The sequence below is a fragment of the Saccoglossus kowalevskii genome, chromosome 2 (assembly GCF_978046115.1).
Source record: "Saccoglossus kowalevskii chromosome 2, keSacKowa6.1, whole genome shotgun sequence".
Classification (NCBI taxonomy): Eukaryota; Metazoa; Hemichordata; class Enteropneusta; family Harrimaniidae; genus Saccoglossus; species Saccoglossus kowalevskii.
Genome location: NC_140642.1, coordinates 10,607,515 through 10,635,380, shown reverse-complemented (window position 1 = coordinate 10,635,380; position 27,866 = coordinate 10,607,515). Strand labels below are relative to the sequence as shown.

At 33.0% G+C, this 27,866-nt stretch overlaps 2 protein-coding genes across 2 annotated transcripts; both read right to left on the bottom strand.

Moving 5' to 3' along the window:
• Positions 1 to 933: 933 nt before the first annotated feature.
• Positions 934 to 10,275, bottom strand: LOC102805697 (phospholipase B1, membrane-associated-like). Its single transcript, XM_006820421.2, has 14 exons — positions 10,215 to 10,275; positions 9,591 to 9,703; positions 8,712 to 8,832; positions 8,182 to 8,240; positions 6,750 to 6,817; positions 6,464 to 6,510; positions 6,265 to 6,373; positions 5,936 to 6,134; positions 5,750 to 5,838; positions 4,799 to 4,868; positions 4,591 to 4,695; positions 3,342 to 3,437; positions 3,061 to 3,126; positions 934 to 1,068 (listed from the first exon to the last, which is right to left on the bottom strand). Exons 1-14 carry the CDS (start codon positions 10,273 to 10,275, stop codon positions 934 to 936), a joined length of 1,338 nt encoding a protein of 445 aa, XP_006820484.1.
• A 3,691-nt stretch (positions 10,276 to 13,966) lies between these two features.
• On the bottom strand, positions 13,967 to 27,270 carry LOC100379026 (phospholipase B1, membrane-associated-like). The gene is made up of 15 exons (XM_085506185.1): positions 27,191 to 27,270; positions 25,693 to 25,848; positions 25,448 to 25,527; positions 24,976 to 25,051; positions 24,597 to 24,655; positions 23,808 to 23,875; positions 23,378 to 23,421; positions 22,966 to 23,083; positions 22,587 to 22,785; positions 21,925 to 22,013; positions 21,696 to 21,762; positions 21,077 to 21,181; positions 20,629 to 20,724; positions 20,438 to 20,503; positions 13,967 to 14,882 (listed from the first exon to the last, which is right to left on the bottom strand). The coding sequence occupies exons 2-15, from the start codon at positions 25,754 to 25,756 to the stop codon at positions 14,622 to 14,624; spliced, it is 1,392 nt and encodes a 463-aa protein (XP_085362311.1). The 5' UTR covers positions 25,757 to 25,848; positions 27,191 to 27,270; the 3' UTR covers positions 13,967 to 14,621.
• Positions 27,271 to 27,866: the final 596 nt, after the last annotated feature.

Here is a 27,866-nt window from a genome sequence, read left to right as displayed (position 1 = left end):
GATTACGATGAATCTTCTTGTACACGTCAATAAGACATGTTCTGACCATTGCCATCACAGAACGCAATAAGTTTATGGTAAGGTGTAAACAGAAATTAACAACAAGACATGCATGGTTTAAACTGACATGTGAAAATGACTGTTTATTCAAAGCATTAAACAAAGTGACGGTACATCTTTCCAACGCAGACAGTGAACTCTGACTTATGTGAACTATTTTTCAAACTGTTAAAATAATGATTGAAGCTCCAAACGAAAACATGATAAAATATCAGAAAACCAAAATAGCCAGTTATAAACTGTAAAATGAATTACAACGGGGTAAATATTGTGACTCTTGGGAGTGTTGTAAACTACATTTTCGCTAATTCAGGATGACGCTAATTTAAAGAAAGTATATTCTGATAATGAGATTGTGGCACACTTCAGGTAAATTAGGATTCTGTTAATTCATACACTGGTCAAAATTTGCTAAAATGGCATGTTGCTATTTCAAAGTGTGTCACAGTAAGTACGCAACGATCGCTTTAAGTTTCAGAAAGCATGGTTTAGCTCCACTTTATAACGTTAAATTTGTTAGGGGTAAACATTTTTTTTCGAGGGACACGTCATCTTATTTTTGTGATGAAAGTTAGTAACCGGTCCCTTATAATGGTATAACTGTGGAAGCAAGTTATTCAGAAAATATGTTGTATATTATATATATACTTATATATTGAAATATCCAACATTTCAAATGCGATAAAAGTTGACATACAGTCAATCATTTACCCTAGTAGTTACAATAAAGTTGTTGCACATACATGTTTTTGTGACAATTGCATGTTATCACAAACCATTTACAAATAAACAATTCTAATGTTGTTTTTGTTGTTGTTATAATAACTATCACGACTAAAGGCAAGACTATAGTATTATCCCACGCACTATACATCAGTTCCAGAATGAGTATTCAAATAACATAACCATAGATGATATATAGAACACATGAGATATTCTTGGTGACGCTGATGATGATGTTGTAGGTTCGATACCACTGTTCTTTGATGTATAAAAGTATGGAACATCCTGGGAATAAAAACAAACAAACAAAATCAACACAAGACATTGAATGTGCGACCATGTGAAATTATTTGGTTTAATATTACGTTATTGTGTCAGCGTTGTTGTGATAGAGTTGGGTGAATTAGCTAACCTCTGATAATCCGAGTCTGATACTCTGCAAGGATTAGTGTCAAGATTATTTATAGACTTATGCAGAACCTAAACCCCTAAATCAGTAAGAAATGTTTAGACGGGAATATTTGCTGTTTTAGGTTTTGCAGAAACTGTATGTAAGTCTGAATAATGTTTTCGTGGTCATTTTGATCACTGTGGAAGGCTTGAGAAGTGTAATGAATGAACGAAAATATTGGAGTGTGATAATTGGTCCATCTGGTCGGCCTTTGGAAATCGTTATGGTGACACAAATCAACATCTGATGAACAATGATCTGTGGTAAAATGATGCGGACTTGAAGAACAGAACATGACTGGCTTGATATTGATCATTATATAATTTTCAAATTATTTGAATCGTGATAGTAATTGCATTATCACCAGATTTGAGCAATCCGACCATATGTAAATGATATTTTTGACATTGACAATATGGTAAAGCGAGGTTCAAGAGGCTGCAATTATATTTAATATTATCATTGAGTACATCTACACAATGCAAAAACTTCACATCTGCTGTGTCTTCGTGGGACATTATCAACTCATTAAACTTCAACTATGTATCTTTCTGTTATTGATGGGTCAACTTGGCGGTTTGTTTTCCATGGATGATATTTACTTACGTTTATTGAATATTATTATTATCATGCTAAATCGTTATAGTACTTTGATAAATGACAATTTTGATTGATTTGGTTTAATTACATCAGTCGTGTTGTTGCCTTTTGTTATGAGTCTTGTCGGAGCGTGTTGTAATTACGTGTCCTCTTATTTATTATTTGGGACTCAACGTTAAGTTTACAGATTACATTTATTCCCATAGTAAAACGTCGGACAGAAATCAAAGTCACTGTCAAAGTAAGGTGCGAGGATTTTGATGAGGACAACGATATATGAATGACGTCTGGCGGTAATATTGGTGCTACTGGTGATCAGGAAGCAAATAAGACAATGCAAACCAAACAAATTTAGTCCTACTATAGTCGTAAATTCACCAAGGTAAATAATCAAATTGACCAAGTATCATCATAAGTAGAAGATATTTCTAGCAAACTTCCTGAATTGCTAAATTGAAACGAAGCAAGAAACCACCCTATTTGAAATAATATTAATGTTAAAGACTAATGGTATTAAGTAGCTCTACGTAAACATTGGATGTTACTGTTAGAGAGCAAGATCTAGCTTATTTTTTATTCAAAACAATTAGACATGAGAAAAGCCTAAAGGAAACTCCTAGTTGATCCACATGACTTTCAATTTCTTTATAATGAATATACATTAATATGTTATATGTTTATTGACACTAGCTTAGATTTTGGTTCATGCACAGCTGTCAGATGACGTATCATGCTATTGTTTATATGTACAACCTGCACTAACACATACTGTACTTTTATGAGATATTGCAGTGTCTGTTTTCTACGTAGGGTTTGAATATAGACTTCCTGTTTGTACAACTAGCTGTATTGCCTTTTTTATCATCTTAAAAATGCTGGATGTAACTTCTGTGAACATTCATGAACTTGTTGGTGTATTAGCTAACTAGCCTTATCTCGTTGATCTCTATATACCCAAAAGAAAACTATTGATCAAATTATTGATTTGCTAGATAACTAAATACATTTCAAGAGATATATAAACTTATTTGTGTGGTGGAGTGTGTTCTACGTCTAGAGGGAACATTGCGCGGTTATACGCGGTTACATAAATTGTATACCCTAGTTCATAAATATTGGGTTATACATAAAATTTGTCCGTGGGACCCACATGTACTATGAAAGTGTATGCAAAAATAGCTATTAAAACGATAAATTTAATTATAGTGAAATACAATGAATATTACCTGAGTTGGACAGTAAACGTCGGCTTCAGGGTTAAACACGCGAGACTTTAACCCAACAGGTTCAAACTGAATATGAATAAGTGGAGAGAACACGTAATTGTTAATGTGATGGAGTAGAACTCACGCTATTGGAGGTCGGTCGGGTGCTACATACATTTTAGTCCATATCAATTTCGGGTCATCAAAAAACATTTGAATATTTAAATTGCCAATATTTATTACAACAATCTAGTAAATGTGAAATGAGCTGATTCACGATATTGATACAGTTAACTGCTTACCATGTTGTTCCAAAGATTCACTGCGGCGGTAGCATGTCCCTTTTCACTGAAATGAAAGCAGTCTTTTGCGAAATATGATTTATCTGGATCACCATTCTGAAATTACACGAAATAACAAGTGTTTACATATAGTGATATAACAGGTGTTTACATGTATTGATATAACAGGTGTTTACATGTATTGATATAACAGGTGTTTACATGTATTGATATAACAGGTGTTAACATGTATTGGAATAACAGGTGTTTACATATATTGATATAACAGGTGTTTACATGCATTGATATAACAGGTGTTTACATGTATTGATATAACAGGTGTTTACATTGATTGATATAACAGGTGTTTACATGTGTTGATATAACAGGTGTTTACATGTATTGATATAACATGTGTTTCATGTATTGATATAACAAGTGTTTACATATAGTGATATAACAGGTGTTTACATGTATTGATATAACAGGTGTTTACATATAGTGATATAACAGGTGTTTACATGTATTGATATAACAGGTGTTTACATGTATTGATATAACAGGTGTTTACATGTATTTATATAACAGGTGTTTACATATAGTGATATAACAGGTGTTTATATGTATTGATATAACAGGTGTTTACATGTATTGATATAACAGGTGTTTACATATAGTGATATAACAGGTGTTTAAGTGTATTGATATAACAGGTGTTTATATGCATTGATATAACAGGTGTTTACATGTATTGATATAACATGTGTTTACATGTATTTGAATAACATGTGTTTACATGTATTGATATAACAGGTGTTTCCATATAGTGATATAACAGGTGTTTACATGTATTGGAATAGCAGGTGTTTACATATAGTGATATAACAGGTGTTTACATGTATTGATATAACAGGTGTTTACATGTATTGATATAACAAGTGTTTACATGTATTGGAATAACATGTGTTTACATATATTGATATAACATGTGTTTACATGTGTTTATATAACAGGTGTTTACATGTATTGATATAACAGATATTTACATGTATTTGAATAACATGTGTTTACATGTATTGATATAACAGGTGTTTACATGTATTGATATAACAGTTTATTGACTTATGATCGATTATTGAAATAAGATATGTACAATATGTAATACGAAATTTGTATTTGTTTTTCAAAAGCTACTGTGCAATGTTCATTTCCAGATTCACAATCTGATGACCACTCGACTTATTCCGTGATTAAAGTATGAAGCCATTACCTCATCAAGTGGTAGAGTGGTCTCTTCTAGGAATGGCTGCACTACAACTGTAAAGTCATCTGATGTTTCATAGCGCCCACTATCAATGAGTTCGTGGGTGACACGCTGAAATGAATCGGTTAATTAAGTTTTATAATGATCAAGTATAGTTGATTCGTTAAAGAAAGGGTGAGATTGTTCTAATAGACAAATCATTCAAGAATTTTACCTGGTATTCTTTGGTGAGCTCAACTAGTTCATTCTGATCATCACCATACTTAACACAAGTACAAAACAGACTGCGAACAGCAAACAGAATATAACTATTAGCAATGTGATTAGAGAATGTACATAATACAACCATTTTAATTATCCATATGAACTCATGTGTGATTACCCCGGGCACAACAAATTATCATTATCTAATGTACGCTTTGTAAATACACACAGATACTATGGCAAAACAGCTTGGGACAAACCAGGTCTATCGCATTTTTAGAAATGCACGTTTGTTGTGATCATCTCGCAAATCGCATATCACACCACTTGCATATCTTCATCTTTATATATTTTCACATTGGACTATGTCAACTACAGCAATCTGATAAACTACATACTTGAGGACTATATCACATCAATCACTTAGGCCAGTCAACTCACTGTAAAACCCCTAGAACTAGTACAATTTGTGCTCGGGCAGGGACGATGTCTCATATCAGACACTGTGCAGTCTACTTTGCATTATTATTTTTCAATGGACTATATTTATATTATAAGGTATTATTATACATCTGTCACCGTAACGCTATAAGTTACAGTGTGTCGTAATTTTGCGGTATTTTATGAGATATTTTCATCCTACCATATTAGGAAATGCGAATTCCAAATATGGAATGATTACGCGCGTAAAGTCCTCTAGTAAGAAAAACAAAAATGGCTGCCACCAGGGTTTGACTCCATACAAAGAAGCCGATTTTGTTCTAAACTTTTTGGATTTTGGCATTCCTATGATGTATCCTTGGAAGGAAAAGATGTATAATAATAAGGTTATTACTCAGACAGTACGCCGCGCATCGAACTCCGCTGCGTGTCGGTCAATACTCTTGCTGTACTGTCTTCGTACATACTTTACGGTATCCTCGTAATAATCTCATATTATAAACAATGCAATGATACGTACCAATGAATGATATTACATATAGTGCCATTTAATTGTGATAATTCTGCTACTTGCAATACGGAAACTAAATTAATAAAAGCCCTTGGCATCTGAAAATAACCAAATAACGTTATTCGTCTTTTATATCAGCGAATGAAAAAACTAAACAAAACGGTTGCTATGGTAGCTGAGCATTTGAAGTCATACCCCCTCATGTAAGACGTCTAAAGCTTCTTGAAGATGTTGCTGGTATCGCTCGGCTGTGTACAGTTCTTTATCATCACAGAAAGAGCACAGGTCATTTCCACCAATTAAGATCGTTACGACTTTCCAGTCGAGTTCATAATCAACGTCTGGGTGTAGTTTCATTCTGTCAATAAGTCGGTATGCTTGGTACTTCATGTCTCTGTGGAAACAAATATCATTTAGCATGAATGTATCCCAACTGAAAAATAAGTCGTTGCAATTGTATTTTTTAATAATGCGGTTTACAAAGTAACGAAAGGAGCACTTGGTTACGCTTTAAAATATGTCACCTTGATACATCACCAGGACTAGCAACGTTCAAAGCCGATGCCGTTTCATCTCTATTACAAACTCCTAAAGAGAATCCTTTCAGCGACGGGCTATACTCTTGTAAAATATCTGAAATATAGAAATGATTTCACTGAATTATTGCAATACAGGAACATATTTTGAGATATAAATATGACGTCATATCTATTTGTAGCTTACTTGGTAAAGTAGTGACTCCTGCCGAAAAGTCTTCGTCTCCACCGATACTGTACGTGAAAACGAAAATCATTGTTTATAGATATATAGATTATCAACATATCATCTCTATTTCTCGGAAATTGAAATGCGCATGACGCGCATGCAACAAACATGCTTAGTGAATTTCTATAAATGTGTTCACATATCGATGAAACTGTGAGACACTTTTGGGATAAACCCAATCAATATTCTATTCAGCTTACTGAGAAACAAACGTCACTTCATTTGAGTTTCATTTTGTTCATACCTGTAGACTACACCTCTGTAGTCATTTAACGATCCAACTATAATGGCTGCGTCCGCTCCACTGCCTGCCTATAAATAACAATATACAGATATATGTTATATCGTCTGTCACATAAAAAGAAATTATTATGGTATTGAAACATTTAGCAGACATAAAATAATAATAACTTGAAATCCATTATCTTTCAAACATAATAACAACCAGATAATAAGGATATGTTGTATTAAATATTTTTTTGTTATGCGAAAAATCTTCGATAGTATATTGCGTTGAATTATAAATGAATAGAATAATATAGAAGGAATTATTTTACAGTTGACACTGAACAAATGAAATCTGCAAATGCTTTTCAGCCTAAACAAGGTGGTTATGAAATATTGTTAACAATTCTACGCCAGCACTGCACATGGTGACTATTTCCTTAAAGTTTACCGGGATTCTACCGAGAAGTCGAGTATTTTACCTTGGTAAAATGCATAGATCTGATTGGTGGCGCCTTTAAAGCAAGAGTTGGCATAACATGTGACAACTGGTGATACCACAAATGTAGCGTTGCGTTGCTAATCGCGAAGAATCGCCAATGCATTTCGGGCGAGACTTTCCACACTTCCCAGTATTGTTAGGGCTCGCATATGTTACGTCGCCCCGGGAATACTGATTTAGAATCGTCACAAGACCCTGTGCCTTCGGTATGTTGCCCGGCACTGAAAATCTTTTGATCCTGTGACGACGCGTACTTGAGTCTGTACCGCAGTTGAGTGGTGACGGCTGGAAACGAACCTTGGTTGGCGAAGATGAAACGTGACAAGCGCCTCGCCATTACAGGCATGCATGCTTACGCGCTTTCTGTTATATGCCACACTGACTGTAGTAACATGAATTGCTAGAAGTTAAGCTAGTACGGTTCTGCAGTAACTGGTTGGCAATAAGCCAAAACTCGGACATTACAACCAAGTATTATATAACTTCAAACTTTTAATATTCACTGGTATTTACAACAAAGTTTAAAACATGCACAAAAACCAAGAGTTTCGTCCTCTTTGTTTTATGTTACTTGTTCTGTTAATTGTTTTAATTTTTCTTCGAAATTTGGCAGGCGGTGTGATACCCCCTTTTAAGTGTGAACCGGTGTCACCGGTCTGCCTTCCAAGGTGTTCCAAGGTGTTTTTGTACTGTTATGTGATCGTCTTTTATTTTATTTTATTTTATTCGTAAACCAAAAAGCACCATTCATTATTTTATTCCAAACAAGCAATGCCAAAATAAAAGTTATATTTATAATATCCTTTATATTATAATAATATACTACACATTACACTAAATATGCAGGTGATTCGTACATGTTAAAATAACATAATAATACATTATGTAATTAATAATAATAATTTTGGATAATAATAATAATTGTGCAACTATGAATGTGAATACTTACTGTCAGCGAATCACCTAATGCCCCAACTATCTTAACATCAAAGGGAGATAATGCATGTACTGAAATAAAATGAACGTGTCGATCAAAACAACAAATAAACATAGACGAGGTCCTATTTGAGACCGCCTATCACAAAGGACACTCTACTAAGGTACGGTTGTATTCATTTTGAAGGGTATTAATGTTTGTCATTGCCGGAGTGCGATGACATGACATGATATGATATGGTACGATGCAAATTGGTATCACATGCCTGGACAAGTATATTTACCTAACCTGATTTCTATGTTGACTGATGATATTTTAATATATCATACTATTGACGAAGTTTATCATTGAAATTGGACGGCGTGCAGATGAGCGTAATGGAAGGCCCCGTGTAGGGCGTTATATGCAATGGAGAGCCTATTTAATATGTCTTCATACTAGCAATACAACAAGATGACATATGTGGCATAGCAGGGTAACATATATGGGCGCCAGGGTACAATAAATTTGCTTGGAGTAGTTGCTACTATGCTAAGGAATACCTGAAACTGCGGATGTGCCTGGGTTAACACAAGAACATGGGAAGTCTCTGGGTGGCCTTGGTAAATCTGGGAATTCCGGTGGAGATATAACGGATGTGCAAGAACCATCAGGAAATTCGATCTAGAAACAACATATAACACTGAAGTATAAATATGCGTTCGTCATTTCCACATTGAAGATGGCATTAGACTACAAATGATAAATATTTTTCGTTTGTATTAAATGTTAATTTTATGTACTTCATTTTTATTTATCAATGTCTATAATAAAAGACAAGTAGAACATCAACACACCAATGTTTACGTATTTCTTTTAAAATGAGTAGTATTTTCGTTTTTTAGTTGGTATGAGATTTGCTTCCAAAGTTTCACATTATGTTAGTGGTCTTTCATTGTGTTTTGTTCTCATTTAGTGACACCAGAAGTGTTAAATACTAGAGTATGTTTAAATACGTTTGACACATTGCTACAATACACGCAACCCATTAACGCAGACACTGTAGATAAACGAGAAATAAACATAACATGGAAGTTTCACAACAAAACAAAACTTTAGAAACTATTTGCAATTTGAACTTTATTGATCAACTGTAAAATTGAAGACGAAAGAATAACAAATTTGACACTATTTCGCAAAATGTTATGTATAGTCAGTTACACGGACATTCCAACATGGTCTTTCACAAGCAAATAATATATATTGTTTATGTAGACTCGTGTAAAATATGCAGAGATGAAGTCAGACAATCCTAAATGTCATTATATTTTATTAATGGTGTTATTAAAGTAGGTAGCATCACATTGTCATCAGACTCATACATCGCAAGTTTTGTTGAGACAACCCTGGCCTTCATTGTCTCCATGCTAACTAATACTTACTGGTAATGGTATGGGCAGTAGTGTTCCATTGTTACTAGACTCGTACAAGTCAGACTGCTCCTGGTAGTGAGATGCTTTGTATATGGCTTTCACAAAATCACTCCAATGTCCAGCTAAAAAAAGCAACATATTTCATCAAGTAAATTTAGAGCCTAGATCCTAGGTGCAGATGTGATATGATCTTAGACACATCACGAAAATCAATTAATGAATAAAAAATGTAGTGTTCTTAACATAAGCAGTATTGACACATTTATTCTGTTTGAAATTTTTAAGAAAACAGACCAGTAACATTCAGAACCGTGATTGTATTACAACACCAGTAATGTGGAATATATGTAAATATAACTGCATGTTGTTTATGAATCGCATATGTGGAAATTATAGTCGGCCAATCAAAATATATTAACGATCGTACTGAGTAATGATGAAAATGTGGTAATGATGTCAGACAAAGTGTAAATCTCACAAAATGCAGTAAAAAATCGGCATCCCATAGAACAACGGCCGAGCAACGCTCTGGTCTACTATTTCTGGTCAAATCATAAACTTGTTATCGACTCACTATTTGCAATGTAAATGCAATGTGTTTAAAATAAACCTATAGTTATCAACAAAACATACATGCATCAGAGATTCCTGTGAAGACTGCAAGAAATAACACAGTCGCAATAGTTGTCTTCATCATAGACCTGAGATGTATTTCAATAATGTGCCCACACCAGTGAAGTTTTCAAATGCAGTGGTTGTGCCTCCTCTGAGATATATACGATATATGGTAGTATATTTAAGCAACTACTACGATTATGACGTGTTCATCAGGTGATGCGCATTGGCTGTACCATACTATCTTGTCTTATTGTATCAACTTGATTCCAAACGTTGCTACCCAGTTTACTCGTTAATAATATCCCTATTAAAGAGGTCAAGGTTAGGTCAAGATCAAAACATGCCCATTGTATCCTCAATGAATGTATTGGTTAAACACATTAAATGATATTTCTTGTTTAGTTTTCTCGCTCAATGTATTTATACGTGATAGCCCCTTAAGTATCACATACGTATTCACGAGATGATGAGTTGCTAATTCAGCAAGTACCTTTCGAGCAGAATATCAAAATTAAACGTACATGACAATTAATACAATGATCTTCAGATGTTGCAGGTGTTCAAAACTACCAACTAATATTATTACAAAAAGTTTTTAAAAATGGGAAATTTGTTAAAATTGTCTAGATATTGCTAGACTCAACTTATTTAGTGATCTCATACGCTATAAGATATGTCGAGAAATTGAGTGTTCTGTATAGATCGAATAAATATATTAAAATATAAATGTTTTGTTTGGTAAGTGTTTGGTAAAGTGCAATATGAACGTTGGTTTAGTAAAGCACCGAGTATTTCACTCTCTCACATTATGTGTTACATAATCAGCTGAACATGTTGCTGGCAACTGGTGACGTACCTGTCAGTTGTTCTAATTTGTTTTGTGTTTTTGGAAATAAAAAATTACCCTTGATTAAATTTGAATATCGTTTTGGTATGCCGCTATCTACTTTAAAAACTTGTTATTTCTATTGCGGATAGTGAGCTAAATCGTCTGAAATTCAATTCAATGTTAAAAGTTTACAACGAAGGACAAGCGTTATTAAAAATCTCATTACAACATTACAAGTCTAAAGATATGAGTGAAAATCCCATTACAATACAAATTCCAATTTGATAACATGAATACACATCCAACTTTATAACAAAGTTACACTCTTGTATGATTGCAAATATGAAAGATATGAGAATAAATTCACAACAAGACTATTTGATATTACAGAAAATCCCATCTCTAGATGCGCTTCTAACGTCATGACAGAAAATTCCATCTCAGGATGCATATCAATAATATAACAGGAAATCTCAATATTGGACACAACACCCCTAACGACATGGAAGAAATCCCATAATTAAATGCACTCCTTAGTGACAGACCAAATCCCATCACCAGATGCACTATTAACGATATGGGACACATTCTACCACTAGACACCTAATGATATAAGAGCAAATATGGAACGGTTTTGCATACCATATAGATGTCATTGGGGCAACAAAGTGTGCTTGACAAACCACCACGCCCAGATGTTTAACTGATTACAAATTGTTTAAATATAATCATAAATTTCACCCTTGCAAATGTGAGCTTGTTGTTTGGCAACCATAAGTTGATGACCAGGCAATATTTCTATTCAACTTCAGTTGAACCTCATCAACATGTCCTTCATGGTAGTATGCATAGCTGTATTATCACCATCAATGGATGGAATTGAATGCGAGAAATTACATGGTAGGTCATTAAGTAAAATCAAATTAAATAAATTGACTAATTTAATGTCTTACCGAGGTATATTCTATGTTCGATATAAATTGATCATTGATATATGTGTGTATCCCAATGTAACGTTTACTAATTCAGTGGCCACATCACTTTATGTTGATGAGATACATAGCCTGTGTGCGAATGTATGACTTGCACGCAGAAAAAAACATTATCTGAAAAGAATTGGATGAAAGATATGTAGTTTTCAGATTAACGATACTTTTGTTGTTCAATTGTAGTGTTTCTCGTGGTATGACACTGCCAGTTATGGTATAGCATATGATCCTCCTGCACTTCCTTCCAGAATCTAGCATAGAACCCTTCTATATTGCCATACATGGTCTTGCATATGACCCTTTTAAACCACCCTCAAGGATCTAGCATAATCCCTTCTGTATTGTCTTCCAGATTCTGGCATATAACATTTCTACTCTGCCATCCAGAGTTATTGGGGAACTAGAATTGTATTTGCATATTACAGAGTATGACATGGTGGGAGTGTGTATAAAACTTTTGCTATCTGAGCAGTCGCTGGGTTGGTGTGGCTGGTTGGATTATGTATATATCTGGTAGCGTCGCTTATGTGTAGGCTTCGAATACAAACACAACGTTCAGCACCGTCAATAAAGTTTGTCAATCATAAAACGTAAATTACAATTGACCTCAATGTGATGACGCGTTGGTTATGGAATAGAGACCGAAGCATGCATACACAATATGCTAATGACCTTTAACGAGGTTGTGACGTAAATATATCTCATGAATATTATTTGAAAGTTGAAAATTATTAATAGAATGCATTTATTATGAAACGCCGGAATCACGTATATACCCCCACTCTGTCTATTGCGGTAATTTGATGACTGTACACGCTTTCTATCACACTAAATTGATCACCAACTTTAACAACTGTTTCTGGGCTTTACACTGTAGTCTGAATGAGCGTAGGCAAGCCTAAATAGGTTTCGATTGTATACAACGCCACCAGTGGCTGTTCCCGGCTCCATGCGTCAAATTCTACAAAGACCCAGAATTGATGAAAAAGGTTTCCTATATAGCTATGAGGTCTAGACTACCAGGCTCTTCTAAATAGCTTCTTCCATAGTCTAGCACAGGACCCTCCTAGGTTTATCATAGAGCCCATTGAGTGGGATGAACAGTTTATACACAAACATCAAGTAATTCAGGAAATTAAGTAATTTGTTAAATGTACCAAAATGTGCAAATTAGGTAATTTTGACTGTGATTTAAATTAATCAAACAAGTACAAATTAAGTTCAGTGATCAATAATGTAACATTAAAGGTTGTTGGTTGTAACCCTGCACATGTGCGACATTTGTGTTGATAAACATTGATTTTCCCATAATGCAGTGCTCTCTTCTAATAGAAATCACAAGTATGGGATTTTACCTGGGCGCGACTTGCACTAATTACCGCCAGTGACTCCTTCAATACCTTCCAATAACCTATAACACCTAATTAAAGCTTGGTAATGTCTCAGTTTGTACTCGTTGATCTGCGCAACAGTCAATATCGCCATCTAAGTTTATATGAGACCCATATATCCCGTGCATGCGAGGCGCGACGACTACCGCCCTTTAATTAATGTCCGCATTAATTCTGCACGAAATGAGAGGGTCTTCTTATAACTGGCTAAGGGTGTAATACACGCTGTAAGATAGGAATGTTTTACACATCGCTAATGGATTTATGATATAAAAATTACATGATGAATAATGAATCAGGAGAATTAAGCCTATCGCTCCGAAAACCTGCTTTATAATGTGGTATATATGGATTATCACAAACGAGTGATGATGACACAAATGCACATGTAACCAAGGGCGCCGCCATCGGAATAAAATGCACCCATTGAGGTGAATATTTTCACCAAATCCCACAACCGAAATGTAGAAATCCGGCAAAATTCAGTTTTCGGCCAAGATGGTTGGAAAATTGGCATATAATTTGGGATCTAGCTAGAACACCAGACAGATCGAGTCATTAAGATCATCAATATATTTTATTTACATATATAATTCAGTCTAATTATATCAGCAAACAATTGAACAATCCAAATAAATATGTGCGCAAATAAAAAGTTCCATACAACCACAATAAAAGATTATATACAATATAACATTCCTATATAGCTTATTAAAATAACACTGTAATGCAAGGTTGACTGTAGACGTGGACATAGAGGTCGGCAGAAATACAAACTACAGCAGGTTTAAAGTAAGAAACTTGAATATCAATACAGTTGCACAAAAACATTGAAAATTGTTGATACACATGAGGTATAAACCTAATCTTTGTTTACTAAAACTGCCCTGATCTCACCTAATTGCGTGTGTGTCTGTCTCGAATATATATTATCATTGATGATATCAAAGATTTAAATGCATAAAATAATCACAAAGAAAATCTATAATAAAAATAACAAATATTTTAAAAAAATCAGCTGACGTGTGGAGTGACACGTTGTGTAAATACACATTATTTAAAAGTACTTATAATATATAATTAAAAAATAGGTTGTGACCAACTTATTACTCTAGTAAATAAAATGAAACATTAAAACATGATTGGTATATACATTAAAGTGCAGGATTGGTGTCACATTACCGAGCCTATATCTAGCCTATTAACAAATATATTAAGCATCAACAGAATTCATTGTCAATAGCCATTCATTTTCCTCCGTTTTCCCCTTCAGTTTGTTCTTGCTGCTTTTTATCACTAGCATAGTAGTTATAATAACACAGGCAAGAATAGCAAGTACACCGATAAACCCTATCAAAGCACTATTCACTGTGCGCCCACTTGGATTGTCTTCACCAGCACTACCACCGTATGAGGTAGCAAAGCTTTTCGGTTTACTTTCACTATTCAGTGCTGTGTAAAAGAACGGGTTTTCCTGTTGGTGTGAATAAATTTATATTAGTTCTGTTTTTATTCACCATTATGCAAGAGGATATAATACGCAAATCAAGACGAAATTCACATTAATTCATGAGGAAATCCACATTAAATTAAAGTATATTACTATATAAGATGAGCAGTAATGGTTGGGCAGCAGAAAATAGCTTTGGTGAAGTTAGTCTAGTCTGCTCATGTAGATTAGATTATGTTGGTGTGAACATATTTCGATTAGTTTATTCTGATGTGTACATATGTATATTAGTGTATGTTGGTGTGAACATATGTCGATTAGTTTATGTTGGTGTGAACATATTTAGATTAGTTGATTCTGATGTGTACATATGTATATTAGATTATGTTGGTGTGAACATATTTAGATTAGTTGATTCTGATGTGTACATATGTATATTAGATTATGTTGGTGTGAACATATTTAGATTAGTTTATTCTGATGTGTACATATGTATATTAGATTATGTTGGTGTGAACATATTTAGATTAGTTTAAGTTGGTGTGAACATATTTAGATTAGTTTATTCTGATGTGTACATATGTATATTAGATTATGTTGGTGTGAATATATTTAGATTAGTTTATTCTGATGTGTACATATGTATATTAGATTATGTTGGTGTGAACATATTTAGATTAGTTTAAGTTGGTGTGAACATATTTAGATTAGTTTATTCTGATGTGTACATATGTATATTAGATTATGTTGGTGTGAACATATTTAGATTAATTTATTCTGATGTGTACATATATGTATTAGTTTATGTTGATGTGAACATATTTAGATTAGTTTAAGTTGGTGTGAAGATATGTAGATTAGTTTATTCTGATGTGTACATATGTATATTAGATTATGTTGGTGTGAACATATTTAGATTAGTTTATTCTGATGTGTACATATATGTATTAGTTTATGTTGATGTGAACATATTTTGATTAGTTTATTCTGATGTGTACATATATGTATTAGTTTATGTTGATGTGAACATATTTAGATTAGTTGATTCTGATGTGTACATATGTATATTAGATTATGTTGGTGTGAACATATTTAGATTAGTTTATTCTGATGTGTACATATGTATATTAGTTTAAGTTGGTGTGAACATATTTAGATTAGTTTAAGTTGGTGTGAAGATATGTAGATTAGTTTATTCTGATGTGTACATATATGTATTAGTTTATGTTGATGTGAACATATTTAGATTAGTTGATTCTGATGTGTACATATGTATATTAGATTATGTTGGTGTGAACATATTTAGATTAGTTTATTCTGATGTGTACATATGTATATTAGTTTAAGTTGGTGTGAACATATTTAGATTAGTTTAAGTTGGTGTGAAGATATGTAGATTAGTTTATTCTGATGTGTACATATGTATATTAGATTATGTTGGTGTGAACATATTTAGATTAGTTTATTCTGATGTGTACATATGTATATTAGATTATGTTGGTGTGAACATATTTAGATTAGTTTATTCTGATGTGTACATATGTATATTAGTTTAAATTGGTGTGAACATATTTAGATTAGTTTAAGTTGGTGTGAAGATATGTAGATTAGTTTATTCTGATGTGTACATATGTATATTAGATTATGTTGGTGTGAACATATTTAGATTAGTTTATTCTGATGTGTACATATGTAGATTAGTTTTAGTTGGTGTGAACATATGTAGATTAGTTTATGTTGGTGTGAAGATATTTAGATTAGTTTATTCTGATGTGTACATATATGTATTAGTTTATGTTGATGTGAACATATTTAGATTAGTTTATTCTGATGTGTACATATATGTATTAGTTTATGTTGATGTGAACATATTTAGATTAGTTGATTCTGATGTGTACATATGTATATTAGTTTAAGTTGGTGTGAACATATTTAGATTAGTTTAAGTTGGTGTGAAGATATGTAGATTAGTTTATTCTGATGTGTACATATGTATATTAGATTATGTTGGTGTGAACATATTTAGATTAGTTTATTCTGATGTGTACATATGTATATTAGATTATGTTGGTGTGAACATATTTAGATTAGTTTATTCTGATGTGTACATATGTATATTAGTTTATGTTGGTGTGAACATATGTATATTAGATTATGTTGGTGTGAACATATTTAGATTAGTTTATTCTGATGTGTACATATGTATATTAGATTATGTTGGTGTGAACATATTTAGATTAGTTTATTCTGATGTGTACATATGTATATTAGATTATGTTGGTGTGAACATATTTAGATTAGTTTAAGTTGGTGTGAACATATTTAGATTAGTTTATTCTGATGTGTACATATGTATATTAGATTATGTTGGTGTGAACATATTTAGATTAGTTTATTCTGATGTGTACATATGTATATTAGATTATGTTGGTGTGAACATATTTAGATTAATTTATTCTGATGTGTACATATATGTATTAGTTTATGTTGATGTGAATATATTTAGATTAGTTGATTCTGATGTGTACATATGTATATTAGTTTAAATTGGTGTGAACATATTTAGATTAGTTTAAGTTGGTGTGAAGATATGTAGATTAGTTTATTCTGATGTGTACATATGTATATTAGATTATGTTGGTGTGAACATATTTAGATTAGTTTATTCTGATGTGTACATATATGTATTAGTTTATGTTGATGTGAACATATTTAGATTAGTTTATTCTGATGTGTACATATATGTATTAGTTTATGTTGATGTGAACATATTTAGATTAGTTGATTCTGATGTGTACATATGTATATTAGATTATGTTGGTGTGAACATATTTAGATTAGTTTATTCTGATGCGTACATATGTATATTAGTTTAAGTTGGTGTGAACAGATTTAGATTAGTTTAAGTTGGTGTGAAGATATGTAGATTAGTTTATTCTGATGTGTACATATGTATATTAGATTATGTTGGTGTGAACATATTTAGATTAGTTTAGTATGATGTGTACATATGTATATTAGATTATGTTGGTGTGAACATATTTAGATTAGTTTATTCTGATGTGTACATATGTATATTAGTTTATGTTGGTGTGAACATATGTATATTAGATTATGTTGGTGTGAACATATTTAGATTAGTTTATTCTGATGTGTACATATGTATATTAGATTATGTTGGTGTGAACATATTTAGATTAGTTTAGTCTGATGTGTACATATGTATATTAGATTATGTTGGTGTGAACATATTTAGATTAGTTTATTCTGATGTGTACATATGTATATTAGTTTATGTTGGTGTGAACATATGTATATTAGATTATGTTGGTGTGAACATATTTAGATTAGTTTATTCTGATGTGTACATATGTATATTAGTTTAAGTTGGTGTTACTTTCACTATTCAGTGCTGTGTAAAAGAACGGGTTTTCCTGTTGGTGTGAATAAATTTATATTAGTTCTGTTTTTATTCACCATTATGCAAGAGGATAGAATACGCAAATCAAGACGAAATTCACATTAATTCACGAGGAAATCCACATTAAATTAAAGTATATTACTATATAAGATGAGCAGTAATGGTTGGGCAGCAGAAAATAGCTTTGGTGAAGTTAGTCTAGTCTGCTCATGTAGATTAGATTATGTTGGTGTGAACATATTTAGATTAGTTTAAGTTGGTGTGAAGATATGTAGATTAGTTTATTCTGATGTGGACATATGTATATTAGATTATGTTGGTGTGAACATATGTAGATTAGTTTTAGTTGGTGTGAACATATGTATATTAGTTTAAGTTGGTGTGAACATATTTAGATTAGTTTATTCTGATGTGTACATATGTATATTAGATTATGTTGGTGTGAACATATTTAGATTAGTTTATTCTGATGTGTACATATGTATATTAGTTTATGTTGATGTGAACATATTTAGATTAGTTTAATCTGATGTGTACATATGTATATTAGATTATGTTGGTGTGAAGATATGTAGATTAGTTTATGTTGATGTGGACATATGTAGATTAGTTTTAGTTGGTGTGAACATATGTAGATTAGTTTATGTTGGTGGGAAGATATGTAGATTAGTTTATTCTGACGTGTACATATGTATATTAGTTTATGTTGATGTGAACATATTTAGATTAGTTTATTCTGATGTGTACATATGTATATTAGATTATGTTGGTGTGAAGATATGTATATTAGATTATGTTGGTGTGAACATATGTAGATTAGTTTATTCTGATGTGTACATATATGTATTAGTTTATGTTGATGTGAACATATTTAGATTAGTTTATTCTGATGTGTACATATGTAGATTAGTTTATTCTGATGTGGACATCTGTATATTAGATTATGTTGGTGTGAACATATGTAGATTAGTTTTAGTTGGTGTGAACATATGTAGATTAGTTTATGTTGGTGTGAAGATATGTAGATTAGTTTATTCTGATGTGGACATATGTATATTAGATTATGTTGGTGTGAACATATGTAGATTAGTTTTAGTTGGTGTGAACATATGTATATTAGATTATGTTGGTGTGAACATATTTAGATTAGTTTATTCTGATGTGTAAATATGTATATTAGATTATGTTGGTGTGAACATATTTAGATTAGTTTATTCTGATGTTAAATATTATTAAAAATAGAATGCCAAGTCCCAAAAGCTAAATTAGTATCAGTAATGTTGTGAACGGAAATTAGAGGCGTGTTCCGAAAGTCAGCCAAAAATAGAGACTCAACGAACACTTTGAAATTTCTATAACGAATAGAAACATGATTGTTTGACTGAGGGAAGGAACGGAGTTTGCGAACCACGAATATAGGGTTATGGTCCGAAATACCCAAGTTGTGAATGAGAGCCAAATTAACGTTTTCATTATGATTTACATAAACATGGTCCAGACATTTACCGGACGCAGGCCTCGTAACACCATTAATAATTTGAGAAAAGCCTAAATCAGCTAAGCAATTAAACAAGTAGTGAGTACAATTAGATAGAACATCATAATTAAAGTCACCATGTTGGTGTGAACATATGTAGATTAGTTTTAGTTGGTGTGAACATATGTAGATTAGTTTATGTTGGTGTGAAGATATGTAGATTAGTTTATTCTGATGTGGACATATGTATATTAGTTTATGTTGGTGTGAACATATGTAGATTAGTTTGTGTTGAGATGGACACTAATATTGATGCATTGTCCAATATAATATTATTTGCCAAATTATTGCCTAACAAATAAAAATGTAGAATTTTGATGAACATTTGTAATTAGTAAAATAAACAGAATTTTCAAAAAACTGAGTAAACTTTTCTTGTATACTATATTGCATTCCTCCTACAAGTGACAGTAAATAAAGACCCGACAGAGACATATCATAAGTTACCTCTACATGCGGACAATATACATTATTTTCTTTCTGTCTATCAATCTGTAGGGGATTAAGTTAGCTCCCTTTTGACAGTACAGCTGTTAGCGATCATGCATGTCTACACATGAATCATGGAAATTCTACACATATGTATTCATGTATATTTGTCATTGCAGGATATAAACTAACCTGAGTTGGACAACGCAGCGGCTCACCAGGCATCCATAATGTACTTTTATTTCCAACAGGCTCAAGCTATAAATAAAATTACAACCATGATCAATGAAAAGTACATCATTAATAATCAAAAGATATTAATTTTTATATGATTGTACTTTAAATACTGCAGTTATGATGACTTATACATAGAAACATCATACCATGTTATGCCACAGAGCTTTGGACGCCTGTTCATGACCTTTGACACTAAAGTGAAAGCAGTCTGGGGCAATGTATGAATAATCAACATCACCAGACTGAAAAATAAAAAAAGAGAGTGAATGTTGAAAGATTGTAATAAGAAGTATTTGAAAATGCTCATTCTTTTCAATTGTTATAATTATTGATGTAGGTGCAAAGTGACACTATATGGAAATATTTTGTATCTTTAATTGGCTTATTTAATAAAATACAATATACAAAACAATGTCCAAATTAATTTTATTTTAATTTTTCGGTTTTAATCATTTAATTAGAAACCAGATATATTAAATTAATTAAATTATCGTAAATGAAATCTACAGAAAATTAATAGCTATATCCAAACTACAATCTCTCCCTCCAACCCAACTCACCCAACCCACATCCTAAATAGAGCTATTATAATACCTTTTTTGTTGGGATAGTTGTCTTTTCAAGGAACGGTTGTAATACAACGGTGAAGTCATCTTTTGTGTCATATCTACCACTAGCCACTAACTCTTTAGTTAAAACCTGTAAAAAAGTATAAAGATAAAACTACATGTTATTGTGTTTTACAAGCTGGGGTCGACACTATGTCATTCAATTCTTACTCGCGGTAATAGATACTGTCTATTATATCGCTACGTTGGGTGCTATAAACACGTGTCAGACTGGCTTTAAATGCTACTCTGATTTAGTAATGGTCTCAGTGCGAACCTGGTAAAATGTAACTACAGGACGGCTACTGTTAACACTGATATCTGTAGAATTAGAAAGGTAACCTCCTGAGGTCGCCATTGATAGGTACAAACCAATGCGCTAGTTTAAGGCTGTGCTTACTAGTGCCAATGTTTTTGTTCAAACTAAATGAACTAGATGGTTAATAAATGAAAAATACAAAACGTACAATACAATACAATACTGTAACAATACAATGTAGAAAACGTGATAGTAAATGTTAAATAATAAAACAAAACAATCATGTGACAGACACAGTAAGTTATGCTGTTTGCGATAAAATAGAAGACATTGGTAATGTACATACCCGATATTGTTGCAAAATGGGCATTAACTTGACTTCATTTCCAAAGGATGCACACTCACATAAGAAACTAATAATGACAAATAATATAAGATATTGCTGAGTTTGGAAAATATTAAACTAAATTTAAAAGTTCAGTATGATATGGCATTCAATGTACTGTACAAAAGAACACAGATGTAGTATTAATATGGGCTACATTGAATGTAAAAAGGCAAAGTTAAATACTTACTGGTGTACCACTTTACAGGAGATTCCACTCAGTTTTGCTAATTCAATCACATTAGGTGCCAACAACAGATTTACAAATGTTCTAGGCATCTAGAAAATATACAGAAGATGTATACATTATGATCAAATATGTAATTACAGTTATAATACTGGGCTTTATTTGTGTGCAGTATTCTACACGTTTTTGTGACGTCAGAGATTCGAAATTAGCATGCCTAAATAGTCATTGTAAGAGCACATTCACTACACACTAGCATATCAGGCTGCCTTATAATTGGGGCGTAGCGGGCAGTGCGTTTGCTTTCAGTAGCGAGACGTAGTTGCCAAATTACGAGTTCAACCCTCGTGTTTCATGATTAAATGTTCGTGAATTTTGATTATATTATAATCCAATGCATGCTCACATTTTAACCAAATATATATTTTTAGTAAATATATTTTTATATTTAATTTTAAGCCAATATGTCCACACTAAACCAATACATGAATATATGCCTATACTTTGTATTTATACATGATTACACTTATAGCTAATATATGTGCACATTGTAAACCAATGTACCAGTATGTTTATATGAAAGGGCGTTTTTATTAAATCAACGAAAGCAGAAATATGTTTAAATAGTACCTACTTCCCTTCTCATTACAGTTCCTTGTACTCACCTCCGAGTGTAAAAGATCCAGTGTCTCTCTGATGTGAGAAATATAACGTTCTGGCTTGAATATTTCTTTGTCATCGCACCAATCACAAAGGTCATTACCACCAATTAATACTGTAACAATTTTCCAATCATTAACAAAATCCACTGCATGATGTGATTTCATTCTCTTTATTAATACACGGGCTTGTCCTAAAATATCTCTGTAAGGTAACATATAGAATACATAACAACGACTCTTTATAATATGACACACTTCTTTAAGACTAATTAGAATAACTGTTGAACAAACTAATGAACACATTCAAGATTCAACTATAAAAATTCATCTTTTTTTTTATTTTAGTAGGTGTAGGAGTCACAAAATAGATATTATTTCTTACTTAGCATCTGCTCCGGCTACGGCAACATTGAACTGAGACTTGTCCTCATCATTAAACCATTTCATACTCGTTCCTTTTGAGAAACCTACCACATTTGGATTGTACTTTTTTAAGATATCTATAAAAAGAATACAATTAATTAATTTATTTATTTATTTAAATAATACAAGGCAGCAAAATGGTAATATATAAGAAGAAATCAGTAACAATAACATAAGATATATAAGATTTGGTTTTAATTATTTTCCAAGATGATATTTGTTTCTCCTTGTAATTTTTCATTAATCTAGCTTCTAATAAAAACACGAATTAGATGCAAATCGCATGATATATAGAGGTATACTATATTTGTGATTGTAAGATATTCTTTCTTAATAAGTTATTTTTTAATTTGATTTTAGAACATACTCACTTGGAAAAGTTATTTGTTTTTCGAGAACATTAGCTCCACCAACACTATAAGATGGAAGACAAATAAAAGCATGATTATAGCAACCCTATTAGGGGTTGACCGTTTAAAATCATGGGGTGGCTGAAGGATTTGTTGAAAAACTAGTTGCAAGCTAGACATTGAGAGAGGGAAAAGTACATGCCCGTTGTTGCTGGAACAATAAATTGGCACACTAACAAAATTAAAATGTACAGGCATGACACCGCGAAAACAAATGCAATGGTCACAGTCTTCTAGACACCTCTCGTTATTTCAAATGGTTGAGCCCTAAACAACTCAATGTTTCAAACAATCATATGCAGTATTATATTTTTCTGCCGATGTAAACTTTCCATTTTCTTTAAAAATAACAGAAGTTAGGATCGTGGTGATTGAATGTTACCATGGTTACCTAAATGATGATCCCCTGTATTCAATCAAGCATTGTGGAAGTACTGATGCACGAGCTCCATTACCAGCCTATAAAATAGTAAATCGTGTGTTAATGCAGGGTATGGGAAACTGGGTTGCCGTACTTTTATTTCCCGTTCATAATTGAACCTTTCCACGGGATTTCCATACATGCACACTTCCTTATGGTACAACAAAGACTTGTAGTGTTACTTGTGCAGAAGTGAAACCATGTCTGACATTGTCACGACCTTTGATCAGAGGCGACGGCACGAAATCTTGCATGATGGGCGAGATCTGCTCACCGACCTTGCCCCGAAGGCGCGATCTTACTAGGGGGTCCGGGCATTCTCCCCCTTAAAGATTTTGAAACCCTCTGTCACGCTATTTCCTGCATATTGAGGGACAAATTTTGCTGACACAAAAGGTTTCAGCTTTATTTTGGAGGGGCGACGCCCGCCCAAAATTTTTTTCGAGGGTCGATCTAATCTGAAATCTGAAATTCTATTTGTATTATTATTAAGTAATTCAAAATCAATATTATCTTTCAACAAACTGAACAAAGCTGTGTGCGAACAAAAAAAAAAGACAAATGAGTTGATGCCACTTTCGGCTGTCACCTGTGAGCGATATATGCAGAATAGCATCTCATTTCGATTTGATTTTAAACCAGCTTTTTTTAACAAGTTGATAAAATTGACAGCCTTGTGGAAAGCATGATATTATTATTCTGATTTATTCGCAAACGCATTCCCAGTAAAGACAACACCTAATTTAACAGAATACATACTGTGAGAGAATCTCCGATTGCACCGACAACCTTTACATCACCGGGCCGCAGTGAATGAACTAGAAGTAATACAAACAAACACACGTAAGCAGGCAATAATACCTACCAGGTATAAATAAATAACAATGTTTTGCTGTTCAAAACAGTATAAAAACGCCATTTTCTCTTATGTAGTAAATCCATGAAACGCTCACGAAAACAAACTTCTGTGTGAAGAAAAATATATTGATATTGTCGTGCAAGACATGTTTGAATGTCGATCGTATGCACAAAGTGTTTTAGAATCATTGAAAACATCACTATGGAACCCACGGCGAAATTGATTTGACGACCGCCACCATTTAAAATGGCATGTTAAAATAAATATTTTGTTCAATACCTGAATCTGCTACTTTCTCTCCTTTCACAATACCTACATTGCATGGGAAATCTTTCAAGCCACTTGGTTTGTTGGTCTGTCAAGTTTAACAGATAAATAATTTAGTTATGGTTTGTTCTGTGCTATTAAATGGGCACTAGCATGTTTGTATTACCTGTGTCCCTATCCATATACACCCAGCACTGTGTTTCCAGTCGACTATTGTCATGGTACCATCAAGACAAACGAAACAAAGAACCCAGTAAAGCAATGCGCCATTGATGCGTGGCAGCAGTGACCTAATTTTCAGGTCAAGGTCATTGGTGTTTATAAATAACAAACGACTTCACAAGGTGACCTACATACTATTAGTACAAGCCGGCATTCATCGGAATCTATAGATAAATGATACAAATTGTGCGAATTTCAGAATATTTAAAGAGATTATGGGTGTATGTATGGGTATGGGTGGGTGTATTAAAAAAATACGTACCGATCGAACATTTTTAAGGAGTTCTGACGATGAACTGTTGTTCTGCAATCGTTCCAGCTCAGCTACGTATGTATTCCAGCCTGTAAACATAATACGATTGGGCCATGTCGAAATCATGGCATGTGAAATATGTCTTCATTATTATGCATAGTACATGTATCATAAAATTAATTCAATATTAATAAATTAATTAATTAATTAATACGCAGATTTACGAGATTTACAAATCGTAACGCGATACTTACTAGTCTGAACGGGTCTCGTAAGAGCCAGAATACTAGTGACGTATATAAGGAGAGACGCTGTCATCTTCCGCCATATACACCTTGAGAAACGGCTCAACGTCTAATGGTCCGATATTCACATGATGATTATGTATTTATGTCTTGGCAAAAGAGGAACTAACGGAACAAAGGTAAAACACGTCACATGGTTTGTTATGATATACAGTCGGGTCACATGCCGAAGTAGCACGTGATGCCGGCTGAATTAAGGAAATGGCAATACGGATTTTACGGGGTGGTTCTCATCACAACACATTACTCTAATTCAATTATTTCGATGTAATTTTATCGGATAAATTAAATTAATTGTCATGATATAGAAATGACGTAATTTAGATTGTATTGTCGAGTCTGGTGGCACTGTATTGGTGTGATGGCGTGTCTGTTAGCATTTAACGGGTTGGGTCACATGTGGCAAATAGTACACTCAGGGCTTAGCCATTTGAAAGTCGGGGCTTCGATACTTAGAAGTAAATCTAAATTTTGTTCATTGAGCACCTAGATATTATGTCATATGTATAGATGGACAACAAACTAATAATGTAACATCTCTGTTCTTTGCCTGATAAAAATGAGTACAAAAAACCCAAAACAATGATAAAATATATTATCTAAGCATTTTACCCAGAAAACAGGCTAAACAGTCGTCATAGTTATTATAAAAAATAATTAATATTTATGTTCCTCATATGATACTAGATGTACCGTATTAATCTCAATGCACCTTATACAATCTGATTCCATTATCAGCAGTATAAATGTCTTCTGCTAATATTGTGTTTGAGTGAACTGTCGATCTTTTTTTCTCCGATTTTTCTTTTTAATAAAACATTTCCTGTATTGATAACAATTTATAACGGACATTGCTGAAATGTGGATACTGAAATGCATATACGCTCCATGCCGAAGTTGTACATTAACACAATCATCGCGGCGGTGAAGTGAAAAAAGGGGCGCCATCTATTAAAATCCAATTTTGTCAAGCGAACCTCAAAGATTACGGTACAAGATAACAACATACTGCTCGTTTCTTAATTTTTACATCGCATTTTCTGTGATTTTGGTCTTGTATACAGATATTTTTTCTATTTGCACTTGAGTCTAACCCTTTTTTTAAAACTATTGCTACTTTTTATAAGTTTGAACTTGAATAAAAACTGTTTTATCGCCATGTTATATCATATCATGATAACATCTACGATGATACGAGCAAGGTAATAAAATCTCATTACATATCTGATAGAGAAAAGAAATTAATACATAACATTTTGATACAGTGTTTATAGCTTAATAGTCTAATTTATCATATTTGTCATCTAGACTGGCATACCACGTAGTACTGGGACATGTGATGTGATGCATACAGTGTATGGTACAATAAAGGCTGGTATTCATATTTGGAACGTGCACAATACATTGCTTGAGTCAAAAACTAGAACACAAATAATAACAAACATACTGGCAAAACACTTCATTAATGTACGGGGTAATTAACTCTGGCCAATGATATTGATATCTTGGAGAAGTATGTCCATTGTTTCACGCGAACGACTGTCCCAAGTTACCAAGATAAACGTCCCAAGGTTGCTCTGTTTACTGAAAGAAACTGTCTTTAGTCAGCATTTCTTGTATTAATTTCCATTGCACAGAATTTGCCATTCACGCAAACTGTAAATCAAGGCTATTACCGCTTCCATGATTGATGTATTGTGACGAATTTTGACATCCGGATTCTGACCTTGCATTCTGGCTACATTTACTGCCCTTTCATACCAATTCAATATTTAATATTTAAAACCATCCTTCATTTCACAGTCACTCTAGTTTTCACTTTTCTAAACTTATTTTACTCCCATCATGCAATCCCTCATAGTACTTCCGCGACGATCACCAACATAAATACAAAGAACTCTTGCACAGAAATGGCGACTTTGATTGTTGCGCAGGTGTTTTATAGGTGATTGGGAGGTATCGAAGGAGTCACAGGCGGTTATTAGTGCAAGGATCGCCCGATCAAAGCGCAATGGATTTCGGAAAAATCATGTTTATCAACACAAATGTCGCACATGCGCTGCGCGACGACCGTCACCCTTTAATGAATGTGATGTGCTCTTTTTAAAGGTTAATAGGTCAAG

Coding starts and splice junctions, on each gene's coding strand:
- LOC102805697 (XM_006820421.2), bottom strand. CDS start 10,275: ATGAAGACAACTATTGCGACTGTGTTATTTCTTGCAGTCTTCACAGGA. Junction 8,833..9,590: donor TACTGCCCATACCATTACCA/GTAAGTATTAGT, acceptor TGTTGTTTCTAG/ATCGAATTTCCTGATGGTTC. Junction 6,135..6,264: donor AGTCCTGGTGATGTATCAAG/GTGACATATTTT, acceptor TTGTTTCCACAG/AGACATGAAGTACCAAGCAT.
- LOC100379026 (XM_085506185.1), bottom strand. CDS start 25,756: ATGACAGCGTCTCTCCTTATATACGTCACTAGTATTCTGGCTCTTACG. Junction 25,528..25,692: donor TACGAGACCCGTTCAGACTA/GTAAGTATCGCG, acceptor TTATGTTTACAG/GCTGGAATACATACGTAGCT. Junction 23,084..23,377: donor AAAACAAATAACTTTTCCAA/GTGAGTATGTTC, acceptor TTCTTTTTATAG/ATATCTTAAAAAAGTACAAT.